Source organism: Mercenaria mercenaria, chromosome 15, assembly GCF_021730395.1.
Source record: "Mercenaria mercenaria strain notata chromosome 15, MADL_Memer_1, whole genome shotgun sequence".
NCBI lineage: Eukaryota > Metazoa > Mollusca > Bivalvia > Venerida > Veneridae > Mercenaria > Mercenaria mercenaria.
In genome coordinates, this window is record NC_069375.1 from 1,343,172 (window position 1) to 1,365,157 (window position 21,986).

Here is a 21,986-nt window from a genome sequence, read left to right on the forward strand (position 1 = left end):
TTATCTGAACACATTCAATGCTCTTTGACGATTGGGTTCATAAGTATTTTTTTTAAGTTGGACTGTTATCCTGTTGCAATTAGTGTTCAGAGTCAAGGCAAATGTCCTAAGTAAAATTACTGCTATTACTATAGCACAATTGTAAAAGTAAGAATACGCTCGCCAATTAAGCGCAGTAGTCTTGGTTAGAAAAATTGAGAAAAATGAGAAAGTAGGCAATTTCATGCATCAATGTTTCAAAATATTTGCTGATAATGTTCAATAAAAGCAATCAAAATTCTATTGTAGCCGGTGTTCATCTATATATCATTCCAAGCAGTACATGCGCCATTGCAAGTTCCAGAAAAATACACAGAGCAGTACGGTCATATCAAAGATACAAACAGAAGAAAGTATGCAGGTAATCTTAATGACCTTTTGGATATTCAAGACAACTTTTTGCACCGAAAATATATCATATGCATTTTGCATGGATAGTGTAATTCAACTTCTAGAATATAAACTCATCAAACTGTATTACTGACGTTTTACAAAGGAATGATTGCAATTATAATTTTAAACGCTAGTAGACCGGTGCCTATACCCGTAAGGGTTTTACCTTAGATGTTCGCTCCCCAGGTGGAGGAAGGTTGAGAATGTGTATAAGTAAGTATACGTGCTAAAATGTCCGTTAAAATAGCAACAACTGACTGTGTAAAACTCAAGCCTTTGATTCACTGATGACTGCTTCTCATGTGAAAAAAAAAAAAAAAAAAAAAAAAAAAAAAACAGACAAAAAAAAAAACGATGTAGGAAATATCTGGACAGATTTGCAATATAAACACACTTGTTATCAATACATGTATAATGATTATTACCAAAGATTTGGTGTAAATAAAGTATCATATCAAACATATTGGAATCGGTGTGACATACTATCAATTTTAATTAAATTCAAAGAGAAACACTATAATGAATTAAGTCTAAAGTGAAACATGATGAATATATATATATATATATATCGTAGAGAGAATTTTTACGAACTAAATCACCACCACACTATGCCAGACCTATTACGGCAAAGCGCCTAGCAGTACAAACGAACGTGCACATATATTTAAATCTCTGTTTTCATGTCTCACAAATCAGTAGTGACATTTTAGTCTTTTTAACCGATTGGGACCAGAGAAGCTATATTTTCTCCCTCTGAAAATTAACTAGATCTCGAGGATACATTGAATATATAGAGGTAATTTGCATTTAAGATATAATTAAATTCAGAACAGTTGACTTTCCCATACGTGAGATCCGCTAGGATACAAGTTCGCATTATAAATTATTATATAGTAGACAGAATTCCTACGAACTATATCACCACCACAATATACCTGAACAATTACGGCAATAATGATAAGATGATTTAACATTACTCACCTTTTCAACGCCCAAATTAACCCCAATATACCCAAACACCTCTTCCTAAAATTATTTTTGCACGGGCTGGGTCGTATAGATGCAGTTGTCTTTAAAGAAGTTGTAGTTGACGGACGATGACCACAACAGACTTATGGTATTTCTGAATTAAAAATAATACATATTTTAAAAGCAATGCAAAATTTAAACCAGTTTGTACTCAAATACCATTCCAAACATATATGGTTGAACTTATGTCAGACTTCCGATCTTGGTTGGCACATCATGCTATACATAAAATTGAACACAAACAAACACAATCTAAAATACTGATCAAAATAGCTTACACGCCTGAGAAGAATTTTAAAGCTTCCACTGTGTAGGGAAAAAGAACACGCCCTCTATTGTACATGTTTTTTTGAGGAATTAGAATCATTTTAACATTCTTGTCATATTAGACACTAGATTTTCAAAGATTTTCCCTATGTGTAATTATGTTTCAATGTGACACCCAGGGTGGGGAATTATTTCATACCTGAGTTAAGTTGCTTGCTAGAACAGTTAGGTGTTTCTACTAAATGAAGACAGACAGGAACTGTTTCTTCTTTGTTGATTTTATGGGTTTGTGGGGAGGGGTAAAGGAGTCCAGGTCAGGTAAACATTTGGAAAATGTTGTGATACTGATATATTACAATATCAAACATGAAGACTTCTAAAGTTAGCGTTACATAACTAAGGGGTAAAGTTACCACATCCCCTGCTTGCAATGCTTTTTGATGAAAGAAAATTATATCTACAATGTTCGGAAATGGTCAGCCAAGAATCATTTGTGCAATATTATTTTACAATTTGACTTCCTGTTTCCAATATATCCATACTGCGAAAAAAAATTTCCCTACGGAGGAAAATATAACAGAATAGGATTACTACATGACGCTACATACCAGACATCAAAGCCCTTGGAGCTGCGGTTTTTAACAAAAAGGTTTAAAAGTTTGTATTTTCGGTTGCCACATCAAACACAGGTCTGAACGAAGTTCAGTTGTTTGAAAAATAATAAGTCGGACAAGCCAACAAACAACTATTTGAAGTTTCATCAAAATTGGCCTAGTGGTTTACGAAGAGATGCTATTGAAAGAAAAATGTCGACAGACGACGTTCGACGGGCGATGGACTATCACTGATCGCAATAACTCAACCTTGAGCATTTTCTACTGCGTATATCAAACTAGAAAAAAAAAACTGTTATAGCGGGGAAAATGAGAACAAGGACCAAATTACGTCGCACTACCGAAGGTTTTTTCTTTGCATCTGTATGTTATTACACATTTTCTGGGAAAAGTGAAAAAAATGCACATTTCTGTATTATGTATAACTGTATTCATTTGTACTGAAAAAAACTTTTATACGTAAATTTGGGGAATTTATAAAAATAATGTATGCTAGTAAAATGACTATTATTACATTCGAGAAATCTTTAAATAATTTAAAAAAAAAACTTTGTGGTTTGAATATGTTCATGATTTCAAAAACGTGCTCTTAGTATTTTTAAGATATAGGCTAAAACATTCTTGCATTTGATAAAAAAATACAACTAACTGTCGAACTGTGTCAAGCTGTGTCCAAAAAACACAGGAGTGTATTGATTGAATTGAATCTCTCACACATGTATCTCGTGTTACATGACAGAGTACAATAATTCTTTTTCGGGATTTGGTCGGAGTTGCTAGCATTGTGTTACTTTTGTAGAGCTGACTGGCAAGATTTTATCGTTAAAAAGTACATATCTTATACAAAAACTTCACATATGTCTTCCTACCTACTCATTATAATACATACATAAACAAGTCAAATTATGTCTGTTAAAATTCAAATTTAAAAACTTATTTGTATTTACATATCTGGATTGAAGTTATATGTGCAGGACGTTTTTGTTACTGAACTAAATAATAATTTGAAATAAATTGTAACGTAATGATTCAGCGTAAATTTCGAATGATAATGTCGAATTTCAAACTCAATAGACAACACTGATATATACCAAATGATTAATATTGCTTTTTTTGGAAAGCTCACAATAGCGTTTCTAGAATATGTGCAAAGTTTTAACGTAGTCGAATTGGATTTAAAACTTTAGGTATCGGTTACGTTGATCTCTTGTTATAAACTTAATAGGAATGGTGTCATGCATGGATGAGGCAATAGGCGGCATAGTAGAAGCTATGAAAAAACGCGGGATGTGGGAAAACACGTTGCTAATTTTTACCACAGGTATTTATATATACTTATACTTAAAATATATTGTTATATATTGTTATATGCACAACCATGCATATGCAATTTTCTAACTTTAACATTTTGTATGTTATATTTTCAAAGGCAAAGCAACTGCGCAATCTATGTGTTCGAGGATCGTTCACACGTAAATTGTCTAAGCAAATGTTTCTGAACTAACCCAAATCTCTTAGATTTATATCATTCTGCTACAAAAATATGAAATTTGCTTTTGTTTCCTCGCGTTATGTTTATTTTGTGATCATCCATTTCCGTAAGAGGGAAGTACCCCGGCACCTTTCAACGACGTCTTCATAACGTCTATGATATAGTTCGTACTTAATGTAATCAAATGCATTAAACTATACTGTACTTATTTTGTATTAAAAGTCAGGCCTTCTTCTTACAATGGGCTATTTGGTTTTGTTGTTATTTATTATTAGCTTCTTAACTTCAAGAAAAAAAAACGCGTTTAATGTTTCAACATCAGTCATTTAAGTGACTATTTTTTTGAAATATTTGAAAAGAATAAAACATCCAAGATCAAGCTACTTGTATAATTACCCTATATTTGTAATGCTCGCAGATTATGCTTCCAAAGGTTCTTTTGACATATTTTAGTACCTATCACAGCAGCAATTGTTAAGTGCAGCCGTAAAAATCCCCCGTACTTGGATTTACTGTCTTTATTGGTTCTAATCCTTTGAAATCACGGAGTTTATTCAATATTTATGCAACAGTATTCCGCTCAAGGCGGTGCTAGGGGGCGTGAGAGGAGTTGCACTTTCAATTTACTCTAATCTATTCTGCTCTTCCAAAGGACCTTTTAAAATATAATTTTCTTTGAAATGTTCTTAAATGCCGACTTTGGTAGTCCAGGGGAACTTGACCATTGGCATGTAATGCTTACTAATGGATCACTGACCCAGAAATCTGACCACAAAGGTTATTTCAAGTAGGGTGTAATATTTTTAAGTTTCAAGGAATTCTAAACAATTCCTCTTAATGTATGATATACATTATATACATATACACCTTGCTATTTTGTCGAAAGTCTTTAAGTCAAAACAAAGAATATATTTGCCTTGATTTTCTCTCTGCATTTTCTTCATAAACACTTTTATGTTGCAGAAATAACATCAAAGCAAAAGCGTTATGTTTGGAAATCCTTATGGTAAAAAAGGAATACTAGAATAATAAATCAAAAAGATGGTATTTTTGTATACGTGTTGCATTAGGGCTTCATGATGTTCTCCAGCTATACTTGGGATATATGGCACATTTTAGCTGAAAAGCACATTTGCCTAGCAGTGAAAATCCTCTGCTGTAAGGTATATATATATATATATATCCTTAAAATACCTGGTATGTTGGAATAAAATTCTATTCATTCCGTAATGTGCCGTTATATGTACCTGGGATCTTAGAACATTCTTTTGTTGGGATCTTGGAACGATCATAGATCATCAATAGAAGAATGTTCCAAGAAACAAGTTATTCAGGGTTTATATATTAGGGATGGGAACGAATATTCGAATATTCGAATATGAAAATGAAATTCGAATATTCGTAAATTAATATATATGTATTTATTTTCAAAATAAGTGTGATCGTTGCTTTTGTGCAATTTAAGCATGCTAATTCTGCAGAAGAAAACCGCTTGTTCTGTCATGTTTGTTTATCGCGTATCAAAAGATGTCTAATTAAAAAGGAAATTGCAATGCATAATTGGCAGGGACAACCATGACGGATTAACAGTTTGCAACAGGTTTAAATGTGATGCATGTCAAAAAAGTCCAACAACAAAAACAATGCAATGCATAATTGGCAGGGTTCATCGTTCAGGATTAACAGTTTGCAACAGGCGTAAATGTGATGCATTTTTCTCTTTTATTTGTTCATTTTTATTGGTGCCTGTTTTATACAACAAATTTAGTAATTATTTTTTAAAACAATACCAAACTTGTAGATATTGGCGATCTTTTTACAATATTGTGTACGACATTTCAGACAGTCCCCAGAATCGTTTTTCATCCACAGCGCCGGGACAATTAACTTATTCATTTATTAATATCGATCGTATCTAAAAAAAATTCGAAGTAGCTTAAAATAAAATCAAGAAATAACATAACTGATGCATAAAATCATGTTGAAGGAGGTTTAAACCGTTTATCGGCTTTTTACCTGTATGACATTTTACAGCTGTAAAAGACCTGTATTTTTTTTTTCAAAATTACAGGCATGATTATTACAGCTGTAGATTTCATATATCAACATCGGTTTTACAGCTGTATATTTCAATTTAAAACATTGTCATGATGTCACTCCTTTGTCCTCGCTGTACTGTATTTTTAATATTGGACTGCTTTCTATTGGACTGCTTTCATTGGGACTTAGTACATTATTTTCCACGTGGAGTCCAATATCATTTTAATATTGGACTGTGTATTTAATATTGGACTGCACGAGGAAAACGGTTTATATACAGAATCATTGTCCTCGTGTAGTCCAATATTTATCAAATGTGTAATTCCATATAGAAAACGTATTGTAATCAAATGAAAGCAGTCCAATATAATAACACAGTACTGATAATAAAAAAGAAAATTTATAACAAAACTAAGTTTTATGTATAGGTCTAGATGCCTAATAAATATGAACAAAATCGCAAAATTTGAAAAATAGCATTATACATTATTTGCATGCGTCAACGTAGTCTGACTCCTTAAACGACAACTGCTTAGAGCAAAATTTCCTCAATATTGTTTCCAGTTTTAAAAATTGTGCAAGAATTTATTCCTCTCTGCTTAAAAAGCAGTTTTATAAGACCATACATGATAGTTCTTTGAGGCCGTACTGTCAAAGGCCTTTATCATTTTGTGAAGTTTCAATGAAATGCCATTAATACTTTTCAAGTAATGCTCCGGACAAGCCTTATTTTGTATAATAAAGAGAGATAATGCAAAAGCTAGGTAAGGTAGAGTTATTGTTCTTTGACACTGCACTTTGTCTCAATGACCTCTATGACTATGTGAAATTTTAATAATGTGTCGTTAATACTTGTCAAGTTATACTCCGGACGGATGGGCCGACGGACGGAAGGGCGAACAAAGTGGCAACTATATGCTCGCTCTTCGGGGAGCATAAAACGAATAGTAATTATAATTTATGATTTACGAAAGTTAAGTGAATCATTGCGTCACATAGCTTTTTTTTGTTATGTCCACGTTTTCCGAATTTATCCGTACATCTGTACATAGAAAAACTAACCAAATGCTTACACGTTTCTGAATGTTCATGTAAACCCTGGTAAATGATATGAGCCGCCTCATGAGAAAACCAACATAGTGCGTTTGCGACCAGCATGGATCAAGACCAGCCTGCGCATCCGCGTAGTCTGGTCAGGATCCATGCTGTTCGATAACAGTTTGTCTTATTGCAGTAGGCTTTGAAAGCGAATAGCATGGATCCTGACCAGACTACGGAGGCTGATCTGGATCCATGCTGGTCGCAAAACCTCTATGTTGGTTTTCTCATGGTGCAGTTCATATTTTTATTGTGGGTATTGACAGTAACTGTTACAGTTCATGTTTATCTGAGTGTCACATCCGTATTGAAAAAAAAATGTAAAAAAACAGGATGTTCCTTTCAAAATATAAACGTTTATAGCACCCTACGTAGAACAAATTGCCTTCATTTCTTGTGTTCGAAGCCAGTGTGAAGCATTTACTCACATTTGTTCAGTCTGTGAGACTGCCTATTGGAAAAGAAAAACAACTGCAATTAAGGGACACATGCATTTACATGAACCTTAGTTTTATCGCAATATCTTTTAATTTTGTACTCGTATATTCTATTTCATTTTATGCTATTTTTTTATGAAATACTGATATTTTAGTGAAACAAATCTAATAAATTCAAAGTGAATGATATCAAATATATTTTTCAGTTTTACAGTTGGGACTACATCACTGTACATTAAATGTATTTTCCCTTTGGGTGCCTCAGGCACTGTCATCCATCGTGATAATAACTTAAATAAGAGTAGCTTCGAGTGCATAAATAGAATTCATATTGAAAGCACGTTTTCCTTACTTTTCAGCTTCCGCCTCGCCGCTATGCGTCGTGTGTTAACCAGTTAAAAAGAACGAAAATAATATCACAAGTTTAGTATGATTTGGACTTACCAGTAGCTGTATCCGATGATATCTTAAAAATGTCTGTTCTGTAAGTCTTCTTGCACTAAATTTGAGGATTTTCGGGCAAATTCATGTACAACCTATCAAAAACTATCATTGAACTAATAAATCACAACAGTACATTGCCAGACATGTAAATAAACAACCCATTTTCTCATTTAGTGCACATGCAGCAGTCATTTTCTCCAGCTGACCGATTCCAACTACGCTTTCAGTGAAACATTATCCTCATTCGCCATACCCTTTTAAATTTTAAAACAAAGAAAGTTTCCTTGTACACACTTAAATAAAAAGAACAGAATCACTTTACCCCTGCCATGAATTAAAAAAAAATCCAGTTTTTGTTTCTAAAATGTCACAATATTTCTTTCTTCTCGCCGCCACCCGTGCTACTACTACTGCTTTTACCGTGCATGTGTAAACACAATTAATAACATCACGAGAATCCCGGGGTAACGAAAGTCCAATATTACGAAGGCGAGAAACCCGCGAAAAACGCAGTCGTGCATTATGAGAAAAACGTGCGTAAAATAGTCATGAGTATTTCATAATCATATAGCAACTGTTATTAAATGCGGTGAAATAAATAAAAACCGAAATAACTTAATAATATTTTACGTCAATGGTTTATATGTAATTTGTATTGGTTATGTCAGGAAAACAATGTTTTAAGTAAGATATAAGCCTCAAACGATCCAATATGTAAAATACTGGACGGTCCTCAGCGCTGACGGGCTTCGGACAGTCCAGTATTTTACATATTGGATCGTTTTCGTCTTATATCCTATACTTACAGCTGTAAAACGACTGTAAAGCAGTTCGAATTATGCAAATGAGATACAGCAGTAAAAAAACTTACAGCTGTAAAAATGAAAAAGTTACAGCTGTAAAAACGCCTCAATGTTACAGCTGTAGAAATATTACAGGTGTTGAAAAAGAGGACATTATTTTAAGGGACGAAAGCAGAGGTATAGTCGGAACTAGAAATGATTTCATTGTGTGTGATGTTTATAATGAACATTTGGATCATGATTTGTATTTTCCGGATATACCAATTGCACGGGCCTCCGCCGATAAAATTTGTAACAGTTTCGGTTGTAGACTACTTGATCTATGTAAATCTACTGGATTGCGCCTAGTTAACGGTCGTCTTGGTCATGATCATGATAACGGTGCATTCACGTTTTATTCAAGAAAAGGGTGCTATGTAATAGACTATTTATTGACAAAGGAATGTTTCTTTCAAGCCTCGGTGATTTCAAGGTGCACGAACTAACGGAGTGGAGTGACCATTGTCCTATTTCTTTTAACTTATATTGTAATAAGTTTACAAATGGATATTCGGGCACAGAAAATGAAACATTTACTAAATATAAATGGTCAGGGGATTTAAAAAATGATTTTCGTTCAGGGCTTATAGGAAAATTGAGTGATTTTAATTCTTTGCTAAATGGTGTAAACTTAAATGACAGGACATCGATTGATAGCTTAATACTAGATTTTACGACTATAATACAGGGCGTAGCTAATCCATTGTTTTGTAAATCTGTTGAAAAGAATAATACATGTTCCTTTTCAGATAACCGGTTAACAAATAGAAATAAGGAATGGTTTGATTACGAGTGCATTCAAGCAAGGCAACGTTATACTGATGCGCTACATGTTTTTAATAAATGTAAAACTGAAGTAAACAGAGAAGAGTTATTTTTGTTAAAAGGTCGATATAAGAGTATTATTAAGAAAAAACGAAGAAGTTTTGAATTGAAAAAAATGTCGCGCATAGAGAAACTTAGATTTACAAACCCTAGAGAATTCTGGAAATATTTCAAAGATCAGAATAAAACCACCAATAATATATCAGTTGAGACATTTTTCAAGTATTTTTCTGAGTTAGAAAAAGATATTGCTACCACAATAAACCAGGAAGCTGAGAGTTTTGAAGCTAGTAATGATTTTAATTCGTTTGAAAATGCGGATGAAATTTTAGACCGACCTATTATTGTTGATGAAATTTTGAATGCCGTAAAATCTTTAAAAACAAATAAATCTCCGGGAAACGATTTTTTGTTAAATGAGTATTTTATAGAATCTGTAGATATTTTAGCTTCACACCTTTGTGATATATTTAATTATATTCTTGATAGTGGATTTTTTCCTGAACAGTGGACTCAAGGTGTTATTATACCATTACATAAAAAGGGTAATAAAGATACTGTTAATAATTATAGGGGAATTACATTAGTGAGTTGTATGTCTGTTTTACAACTGTTTTAAATAAAAGAATTATGGATTATTGTGAGGAAAATAATTTACTGTCAGACGCGCAATTTGGTTTCAGAAAAGGAAAATCAACCACTGACGCATTGTTCACTTTGTTAACTGTAGTTCAGAAATATATAAATGAAAACAAGCGTTTATACTGTGTTTTGTTGACCTGAAAAAGGCTTTTGATTCTATTTATAGAAACGCCCTATGGCTGAAATTATATAGATGTGGTATAAGAGGTAAATTATTGCGGATTATTAGGGATATGTATGGAAAAGTGAAATCATGTGTAAAGTCATGTAATAGTTATTCTGATCTTTTTGATTGTGCTATAGGGTTGCGTCAAGGGGAGGTAATTTCACCTGTTTTATTCTCCTTTTTTATTGATGACTTAGAGCTGTTTTTGCAACAGGATGTAAACTGTGGTCTTAAAATTAACGATATTGTTTTAATACTGTTACTTTTTGCAGATGATATGGTTGTCCTTGGAAATTCAGTTAAAGAAATTAACGAAAGTTTAAAATTGTTGAATGTATATTGTAAAAAATGGAGTTTAGAAGTTAATGTAGAAAAGACTAAAGTAATGGTGTTTCGAAAACGAGGTGGAATATTACATAATGAGGAATTTTTGTATAATGGTAGTAAACTTGAAGTTGTAAATGATTTCAATTACCTTGGTACGGTTTTTAACTATACAGGAAACTTTGCATTAAATCAAGAACATTTAGTTGGCAAGGCCTTGAAAGCATTAAATACTTTATTATATCATTGTTCTAAGTATAAACTTAAACCAAAATTACTTTGTCAGCTGTTTGATTCCTTTGTAGGGTCTATCTTAAATTATGCATCAGAAATTTGGGGTTGTAGTAAAACTAAAGAAATAGAAAGAATTCATCTTAAATTTTGCAAGAAAATACTTAACGTCAGAATGAATACCTCTAATGCAGCTGTTTATGGCGAACTTGCTCGTTACCCTTTGTACATTTCGAGATATGTTAATATTATGAAATATTGGTTTAAAATATTGAATACTGACAATATTATTCTAAATGAAGTGTATAAAATTGCATATATTGATTGTATTAATGGAAAACGTAATTGGGTGACAGATGTAAAAAAACTTTTATTTGATTATGGATTCAATTATGTCTGGGAATATCCTCAAAGTGTTTCTTGTGACATGTTTATAATGTTATTTAAACAACGTCTGGTTGACAGTTTCATTCAAAGATGGCATGCTGATAAGCAAAATAGTTCTGTGTTAAATCTTTACAATAATATAAAACCAGTATTTAAATGTGAAACGTATCTAGATATTTTACCATGTAACTTAAGACATTTCCTTAGTAGAATCCGAGTTTCTTCACACTCACTACGAATACATACTGGCAGATATGGTATAAACAGAATAGAAAGAAATGAGCGTTATTGTACTTATTGCAACACACGTGATATTGAAGATGAATTTCATTTTATAATTAAGTGTCCATGTTATTCTGATATAAGAAAAAAATACATTAAAAGTTATTATTATACAAGACCGAGTATGCAAAAATTTATTGATATGTTAATGTCTGATAATAGATCAATATTACTTAACTTGGCGAAATATATTAAACTAGCTCTTACTCATAGAATATCATTGTGACACAATTAATTACATTTCATCCTCTGTATTGCTTTCTTTTCATCTTTTGTTATTTAGATGCAGCAACGGTTATTATTTGATACTGTATTACTTTCATAGTCATAGTGACATAGGAATTGACTGTAAATTTGAATTTGTATGTATTTATGATGATGTACATTGTACAAGTCGAAATAAAAGATTCTTCTTCTTCTTTATAAAAAGTTTAAGGAGGAATTTTAATTTTCTAGAAAAGGCAGCAATTACTACATAAATGACAAAATAAATGATCTGGTAAGTAAAAAAAGAAACAGTAATGAAATATGTTTACAGTATAGCATTTGCAAAATTTAAGAGTAAGATAGTCAAAGTAGATACTGTGCATTAGATCTTGTTTATAAAACTTTCTTTGTCATGAAAACATATGCCAATTTTGTAATTACTTCCCTTAAACTTATCAGCTTCAAATGTAGGGTAAATAGTTAATGCATGTACATATATATGTCCTTTTATAACTATATTACATAATATAAATGTTGCACTTACTCAATAATGGTTAAAATTCCAATATTTTAGAAAATGTGGTTTCTTTGTGAACTTCAGTTATATCCCGCCAAATTTAATTAAAGATGGCTGACAGTACTCATGTTTCCCTCCAAGAAAGTTAGAGCTGTAATTTTGAGAAATGTACATTTTACAGCTGTAACTCTCAACTGCATTTTTGAGTCGGCTAAACGCTTTCAAGCGTTTGACGAGTCCTTGCTATCGCCCGATTTCTCATTCTTAAATGGCCTCACAACACAGCGAAGTGATGTAGTTCCATTAGATTGTCTCTAATTTCAAAGAGTTCATTGATCGAATGAAGTTAATTTATGTCAATCCTATTTGCTATGACCAATATACGATGTAGTCTGTCATATTTATGACTTGTAATTGTGCAATACTCGAATAAAGCCACGTATTTTCTTCCGCGGTAGCTCATTAAGCATAAACACGCATAACGATTCTGCGGGATTTGGTAATACATTTGCGCATATGATTATGGTGACGAATTTTATGCCCTTTTGTCACAAAATAGCAAATATGATGTTCACAAATTCAAATAAAAACTGCATATTAACTTATTAGCCAAATTATCCATTTGTTACCCTGTCCGTTTCAAAAAATAATCTTTAAAATCATTGCGCAAATAACAAATTTATTGCGCTGTGCATTTTATGAATTGTGCAGGCTTACCAAGCTTGCGTAACATCCAGCGAAAGACAACATATAGTTCCAGAACATACTGCTAGTATTTTATTGAGTGGGTACCTCTGAAAGCATTGGAATGTCTCTTATCAAAGAGTTTACCACATCGATGAAATTAAATTATGACAGCTTCATTTTAAAGGACCCGAATAAGATATGTGCAGTACGTTAATTCTTCCGCGAGACTTCGCGGATGAATCCTAACTACATTCTGGACACTTGTCGGCGAACACGCGTGACCTGTTTATAACAACGCTTCTACGACTTTGCGTGGGTTGAATTTTGCAGTTAGTAAACGGATAAATTATCGGAAGAAGAAGCTCTTACTGGTTTGTTTAATTACTACTGATATTAAAAATGATTTTATTTCTTATTTTTCGAGAAATAAACAAATCGGCGAAACATTAAATTGTATTTTCTTGTAGTTTTTGAAATCGAAAGTAGATCGTCTATGTTTGGCTGCTTTGACGAAACGAAACTTTTTTATGAAAAGATTTAAATAAGAGGTAATTTAACCGTAAACTTCAATGTCAGATACTGCCAATTGCTGCTAAATGTCTTCGTATCATCACAATTTGTAAAACATATTGTTGAAACTGGAGAAAAGTGTAATCGTATCCGGATATAATATTTTGGGTAAATATCGAGCTGTGTTATGAAATTTTAACATTCAAGTAACAGACATGATAGATATTATTGTAACAGAAATGATTCTAGAATTTATTTTTATAACACCTACATATAATCTATATCAGACTCATATTCTAGTCCTGAGGCATGATCTGAAAGTAAAAAGATGAAGTGACAGTCATACTTTGGATATTGTAATACTAGAAAGAATCTAGGTAATATTTAGAAATTGAAACATAATATTTTCAGTTAAAATCGCACCAAAGGCTGTATCAAGGGTCTACATATTCAAAAATTTCTTGTGGTGATACCCCAAACCCTACTTGCAGGATGGGGTATCCTCCCACACCCTTCCCCCATATTGCCACTTTACAGTTTGATACATTTGCCCTTTTACCACCTGCCGCAATGCCCATTTCAAGATCTGACTGCAATTTAAAGCAACATTTTTATTTCTGCGAACCACTCTTCAATTTTAGAGAAATATATTGCCAATGGGTTTAAATACTTGTATAATGTCAATCAAAGTTTTCCTAGGCATCAACCGAATGTTCATTTTATTTATTGTAACAAAATCTCTCTTTAGTTGGGGAAAAAACTACAAACACTGAAACTGGTAGACTATACTGTCAGTACATCAATCATTAGCCGACTCAGGCCCTTCAGGCCTTTGATTTACAGCTGTATTTTTGGAAACTGCAATGTTTTAAACCTGTAAATTTCAACTCTATTTCTAGTAATTTCCACTTACAGGTCTTTTACAGCTGCAATTTCAAAATACAGTTAATTTACAGACGTTTTACAGCTGTAAAACAGTTCCTGTTTTCGTACAGGTACACGCTGACTGAAAAATTTCAAAATACAACAGCGCGACACGTGCTTAAATTGAACGACCTGCAATTGTTTTAGATAAATTTGCGACAGTCTAAATTATAATAGATTTGAAAGGTGCTTTTTATCATCTTTAAGCTGAAACACCGGCTTAATTAAATATGTTCATGATAATACTGAGAGAATCGTGAAATAAAACGTTAGGATGGCGGGTTTAACTAGGTAGGCGCGAACTTTTTAGGCCTTATTACGTACGATGATTCACGTTTTATATATATATAACTTTTATATTATGTAATATAGTTATAAAAGGACATATATATGTACATGCATTAACTATTTACCCTAATTCGAAGCTGATAAGTTTAAGGGAAGTAATTACATATGTTTTCATGACAAAGAAAGTTATATATGTATATATATATATATATATATATATATATATCAACAGACACAAATTTAGATACAGGTATAAAATATTATTCCAATTCAGGATATAATGATAACATACACCCACGTTTGCAATACACAACATTCTCACGCTGTCTTATGTTCTCTTTTCCCTTGTTCTGGTAAAGTTATAAATTCCATCCTCCTTATGTCAGCAATAACTCCCCAAAACCCTTTATAAATACTTTTCTGAGTCAGAGGATTCTACTCAAAGGCTTCTGTATAGATGAATGGATGGATGGGTGGATGGATGAATGGACGGACGGAAAAGGGCAGCTCTAAATGCCCCAGTCCTCTTCCCCATAAAAAAGGAGAAAAGGGCTGGGGCGCACAAAAATAATCGACAAAGTATTCATGGTATCGGTGCAGTTGACATGACTGTTATTGCAGCAGATTATTATGATGGAGAAAGTGACAATGAATAGGGCGATGCATATGCATACTTGAATGGTACATACGCGCTTGCACACTATTTAATTGAAAGGTGTGTTTATACATACACTGTACTAAAACGAGTTTGTTGCCAAGTTAACCTGACATCCGGGACTCATGCTTATTGATAAAATAGCAATTAAGAGAGATAAAGAGCTTTTGTTCTCGGCATTTTTATATCAGTGTCGAAAATACGAATGCTACATGGATTGTGCTTTTTGCATCTTGTCGAAGTAACGAATGTCATTCTATCGGGAGTTGTCTTCATGTGGCATGACATTGCTTAAAGTTTGAAGACTTGTACACATTTTTTTTTGCCATTCAGATAATGGTGGAAACCCGAATGTTGGAGGGAGCAACTTGCCGCTTAAAGGTACAAAAAGTACATTATGGGAAGGGGGAATTCGTGCTGTGGGATTTGTTCATGGCTCACTCATCGGCAACAAAAATGGTGGCTATATTTCGAATGAGCTTATGCATGTTACTGACTGGTTCCCAACGCTCCTCAATCTGGCTGGTGGAAATTTGAAAGGGAATGAACAGATAGACGGATACGACCAATGGAAAACTATTAAGTGAGCAAAACCGGTTCATTTTTAAATTAAAACAAATACTCATCCAATTTGCGTCCAATTATTTAAGAATTTTAAAACATGTTAAATTGATAAGTATTTATGATTATGAACTATGACTTGGTTACAGGTATGGTATACAAAGTCCTCGAAAGGAAATACTTCATAATATCGACCCGTTGTACAATAATACATTTTATACGAGAAGATCTTCTCTTCGCATGGGAGCATGGAAAATTATTATTGGACAGCTAGGTATTTGGCAATTTGTCTTGAATGGAATCATGAATAATTGTTTTTAAGTTGAAAGCATCGTAACATTTGCAACAAATGCTTATGGACAAAATATAGTTAAATAGTTTATGTCACTTGATACCCTTATTTCTTTAATAACATAAAATATCATTTAAGAGTATATAATCGTTAAGTCGTCATCGGAATATCTAAACATCACATCTGTTTAATTAATCTCTATTTGCAGAGTTTGATGATAATCTTAAACGGATAGGAGCAATTTCCTGACTTAAAAGCGTTTATTCACTTTAAATGTTCATTTGAAATATATAACAAAATTATTTATGAAATATATTAGATTAGAACGAACATATAGTTCAGATATCATGATTTACATCACCGTTTCCATAGTAAAAAGTTTCAAAGCCACCGAAAAAGTTATCGCCAGCATGTATATGCATTGTATATACCATTTACCATTCTAGACAGTTATATGCTGTCCAAGGAAGAAGTTTATCACTAACTTATTACAATAAACACAAAATTGTGTTTTATTGGTTATTTGTAAGCAATACAAATGCTTAACAGGTCGGTACACATCCTCCCTTTCATTTTTTTTTTAAATCGCACTGTCAGAAGAAACGAAGTGATAACATAAAATTAACAAATATTTTATTTGGTGACCGATGCGCATTGACAGAACAAGAGAGGTAACATGCATTTTGTGTTCATTGCATGTGCCATCTTTAAACATTACCTGATTTATAAAGTAAAATAATCAAACAATTTATGCCAATGATTAGCTCCATCTAAGTAGAGCAAAACCTCATAATAACTAACCGTTTTGGCTCAGGAAAGTTGCAAAATTTTGTATTTCAGAAAAAAATCGGTTATTCTTTTCTTGGTTGTTCGAGATCATACAAACTTGACTTAAAAATAGGGTTACTTTACCATAGATGCTACCGTCATTGCTTCAAACGCCTCAAGAATTTACTTGTGTAAAATTGGCTAAACAAACGACTTACGACACTAAAAACGTTTGAATGTCGCTTAGTACGCGACATACGGCATCCAAAATAATAGAATGTCATGAGCATACGATATTCGAACTTTGATAAAAAAAACAATTGTCTGACGCTTTAGTGCGCGACATTAGCATTCGGAGAAAATGAATGTCTTCCCAAATACGACATTCGAAGTTTCATAAAAAATATGAATGTCGGTCAGTACGAGATATACGACATTCGAAAAAGACTGAATGTTGTGCAAAAGAGGCATTGGACATGCGACATTCGAACTTCGCTGAACAAAATTTTAATCTTGTTCAGTACGCGACAGACACATAAAAACAGAAATAAATGAATGTCTAGCTAAAACCGTAATTAGACAAACGACATTCGAACATTGATAAAAAAATGAATGTCGTTCAGTACGTGGCATTTGACATACGACATTCAAAGAAATTGAATGTCGTGCAGGAAACATTTGACATACGAAATTAAAACTTTGCTAATAAAAAATGAATGTCTTTCAGTACCCGACAAATGTCATACGAAATTCGAAAAAAGGAAATTATAAGATATTGTTCAGTATGAGACATTCGACAAACGACATTCATAAATATTATGAGTGTTGTGCATTAAATATATTGGATATACAACATTTTAACTTTGACAGAAAGAGGTGAATGTCGTACAGTGTGAGTACTGTAGTCTAAACTCTACACGTACCTCTTCATTTGCCATGTGCTTATATATTTCTGAGTGAAATTTGTGACCGTATAAATTCAAGAGGTCTCAACATAGTGCAACTGGAAAATTACTTTCGTCAAAATGGCAACATTAGTAGTCTCATGCCCTTTAGCAAAGGATATGCCTGTTTCGGCCCGGACTCCCAAAAGTCTTCAAAAGTGTCTGCAAATGTCGCAGCCCAGTGCAATAGGATTCGCAGCTGTGAATGATAAATACAGAAGGAGGAAGTCGTTCGTAAAATTTGTCAGACCACTGAAAATGGCCCTGTAAACGTCGTCCTGAAGGTCTGCGAGTGTCCCTTTATGTATCACAGATTGGTGCAAACAAGCTGGAACTTCCTTGTTGAGTCAACAGGAGGAAAAACTTGTTTGACAACGCCTCCTTAATAAAGTATGTGTGTGTCGCAGACAAGTGCAAATATATTTGAACATTTTGATGATGGATACGGGGGAAAACTCGTTTGGCAGCGCTAACTGGAAGTCAGCGGTTGTTCCTGAAAATGTTTAAGAGATGTCTATGAGACGGAAAATCTATATTGCATGCCTCCTGAAAATTTACGAGTGTTCCTGCGAGTGTCGCAGACCAGTGCTAACGTATTCTTATTTTTTTGGTGATGGACATGGGAGAGAAAACTGGTTTAGAATTGCTTCTGGATAGTCTTCGAGTGTCGCAGCGTCTAAAAGAGGAAGAATCTGTTTTGCATCGCCCTATGAATGTCTGCCAGTGTTACTGCAAGTGTCGAAGACAAGCTCAAATGGACTCAAAATTTTGACAATGGATAAGTGATGAAATACTCGTTTGCACTGGTCTGCGACAATTTCTTCTTCACATACACATCCCTGAGAGGTTCAGATTCATTTGAAATGGTCTGCAACATATTAAGGAACCGGCGCAGTTTCAAGAGGCGATGCCATATGAGATCTTCCTCCTAAAACACCCACCAAAGGTTCCAATTCATATGCTCTTGACTGTGATACTAATACGTTCAGGTACAATGCCAACCGAACTCTTCCTCTCACAGAAATCCCTTACAAGTTAAATATATATTTTCACTGGTCTGCTACATTTGTTAAATTTCAATTATTTTTTCGAATGTCGTATGTTGTATGTCGCGTAGTGAACGACATTTTTTTCTGCCAAAGTTTGAATGTCGAATGTTATATGTCGCATACTGGCCGAGTGTTCACAAAATATTTTTCGATCTCAGCTGAGTTTGAGTTTGAAATTTTAATATCAATTTTACTAAACCATCAAGTTTAAATACCACCCGAGACTGACCATCAATACTGAATGTGCATTTGATAAAAAGTTATTAATATAAAATTTAGTTTTAAACATGCTATTTAGACATAAATGACAAATAAAGTTTCATTATCAAACTCAGCTGAGACTGAAAATGCTTTGTGAACACGGGGCCTGAGCGACATTTAAATTTTGTTTGTCTTAGTTTGAATGTAGTATGTCCAATGTCGTTTGTTGCACGAGATTCATCTCTTTCAAATGTCGTAATACTATGTCATATAACATGTACTGATGGACATTCAAACATTTCTTTAATGTCGTATGTCGTTTCTTTATCAAACGTCACACAGCTACAGGATTTCGCCATTCTTTAATGTGCTGTCACATATTTTTATGTCGAATATATATGATATCAAATGAATGTTATGTCAGAGCTCATTTACTACTTTCTAATCTCCTTTATGGATACATCTTCTTCAAACGCTTTAAAACACTCTATGTTCTCTGATTTATACCCTTCAGTCACAACAATACCAATGACAGTTTAATGCACTTTCTACGAAAATAATTATCCATGTCTCATATTGATAACTGACGCTGGTATAATCGAGTGAATTAAAATGATATACAATTCATCGTCTGATATATATTTATTTTACAGTTTTAATTTGGTGTGATGCTGTATGTGTACAGATAAATCTTATATTTATTATGTTTAAGGTCCGGGCACAAAAAGAAGATCTAGTGATGTCGATAACATATGCTTGTTTAATATTGAGAGCGATCCGTTTGAGCAAACCGATTTGTGTGAGCAATTCCCTGACATTGTACAAAATATGCGTCAAAGACTTGAATATTATGACAGAGGTTCAGTAGCATGTCAATTGCCTGGAGTTGATTTACGCGCAAACCCGATATATCACGATGGATTTTGGCAACCATGGAGATAATTGAATATTTATATTTTTGTCTGTATATATATATATATTGGTCAGGTGATCTCTCCAACAAAAATGCCATAGAAATCATGCAATAAGAGCAGGCATGTCAATGTCAGGAGATATTAGAGAGTTTGAGATTTCAACCTTCGCCTTCCCCTTCAACGTCTCTTGCGAAGTTAAGATTTCAAACATTAGAATGAACCTTACTTCTTTTAATCCGCCCATTCAATTTATCCGTAATTATGATCGTTTTCTTCGTGCATTTTGATACCAATTGTCCGAAAGGGCAGGAGTTTTACAAGAGGTTTTAAAAATGAAAAAATGAAAATTAAATAAAAAACATTTCAATTAATATAATCATCGCATGGATATTAGAGCGATTACCAAGAAGAAAAAAAAACAACAAAAAAACAAAAAAAAAAAAAAAAAAAAAATAATAAATAAAACGATAAAACAATGTGAACAATGTAAAAACTCGTTAATGTTGCTCCAAACATTTAGGTTTTATATAAAATTCAGTATAGTCAGTATAGTCAGTATACAATGCACGATTTTAAATCATACATGAGAGGAAATAAAAATGATTATTACATACCTAAAATTATTTTCCATTGGGTTTCAATGGACCGCGATCGTGCAATATTTTTCCATATCATGACGTTGAACGCTTTCATATCGGACTAGTCCCAATCCGTGACTCTAGTTACCTCCCCTGACGGTCCGTCATTTGCGGATCTCGTTTCTTTAGACTTTTGTTGCTATTGTGTGTTTGTTTAATTTGTAATTTATGCAACGTTTCGTTTACTTTTACACTTTGATTTATCTGACCTATTAGATACTGGCACGTAGTAATTTATCAGACTGAAATGAAATGAAAGTTGTAATTACGTCATGAGTTGGACCAATATAGGACGTGGAATGTTTTCTTAACGTTGTAATGGAAAGTATCGCGTGACGCCCATGGCGTCCACGCGCACGTTGCGACAAGTTGACGTCATTTTGAGGAAAATATTAATGCGCGTCAGTTTGATTTGTTTATTGCGTTTTCGGAGAATTTTTTTCCGTATTTTTTCCTGTCTTTTGTGACATAACGATAATTTAGATATAAATTAATCATTTGATAGTGGATATGTAATAAAAAGGTTATCAACTTTGTATGTAGATATATGCACTCGTTCTTTCGCGGACAGTATTGCGCTCCTAAAGTCGCGCAATATTACCACTGCAGAACTCGTGCATATATCCACATACAAAGTTAATAACCTATAATGATCATATCAACGTGATAATGACACTCTGTATGACTCTGTATAATGCCAAACTCTCAGACAGCACAATATGATTTTAATATACTATTTTATAAGTAAAGCATCTGCGGATCCAGGAATTTTGGTTAGAGGGACACCAACATTAAAGAGGGGGTCACCCATTTCGGGGGTGGGGGAGGGGGGTAGGGGTAGGGTATGGTCACACCGAGTTTCAAGACCGACTTTCTTTGTAAAATGTAAGAATCAAAGGGTGAATTAACCCACAATGTCAGGCTCTGGTTCCGTGCATTTAAAGAATGGAGTTATCCCATACGGCTAACAGGAAACGTCTCTCATCATGATATCATAGATCTGAAATTGTCTGATACTTCAGAAGAATTTTCCGTCTTACTAGTACCATGTTATGTTAATAATTAAAACGCAATTGTCGTATTAAGTGTCCGATAGAAACAGATTGATTTTATTTGGATGGGAAAATAAAATGTTCCACCAAATGATAATCGCGCGTAATTATTTATTTTTCAAGTAAAATGACTGTCATGCCATGTGCCTCCATCCAGATTTTATGCCGAGTATGTGGACAGAGTAGATGTAAAAAGAATGAAGTTTCGACTTTCGTGATATCACATC

At 33.4% G+C, this 21,986-nt stretch overlaps 1 protein-coding gene across 2 annotated transcripts in view; it reads left to right on the forward strand.

Moving 5' to 3' along the window:
• The window catches only part of LOC123544967 (arylsulfatase J-like), a 129,692-nt gene extending 108,163 nt beyond the window's left edge, over positions 1-21,529 (forward strand). For both annotated transcript variants that reach the window (XM_045331153.2, XM_045331161.2), the window contains exons 4-8: positions 289-400; positions 3,568-3,663; positions 15,674-15,923; positions 16,051-16,175; positions 19,868-21,529. In XM_045331153.2, the coding sequence (XP_045187088.1) occupies positions 289-400; positions 3,568-3,663; positions 15,674-15,923; positions 16,051-16,175; positions 19,868-20,097 (813 nt within the window). In that variant the 3' untranslated portion in view covers positions 20,098-21,529. The remainder of the gene's footprint in view (positions 1-288; positions 401-3,567; positions 3,664-15,673; positions 15,924-16,050; positions 16,176-19,867) is intronic.
• The last annotated feature ends 457 nt before the right edge of the window (positions 21,530-21,986 follow it).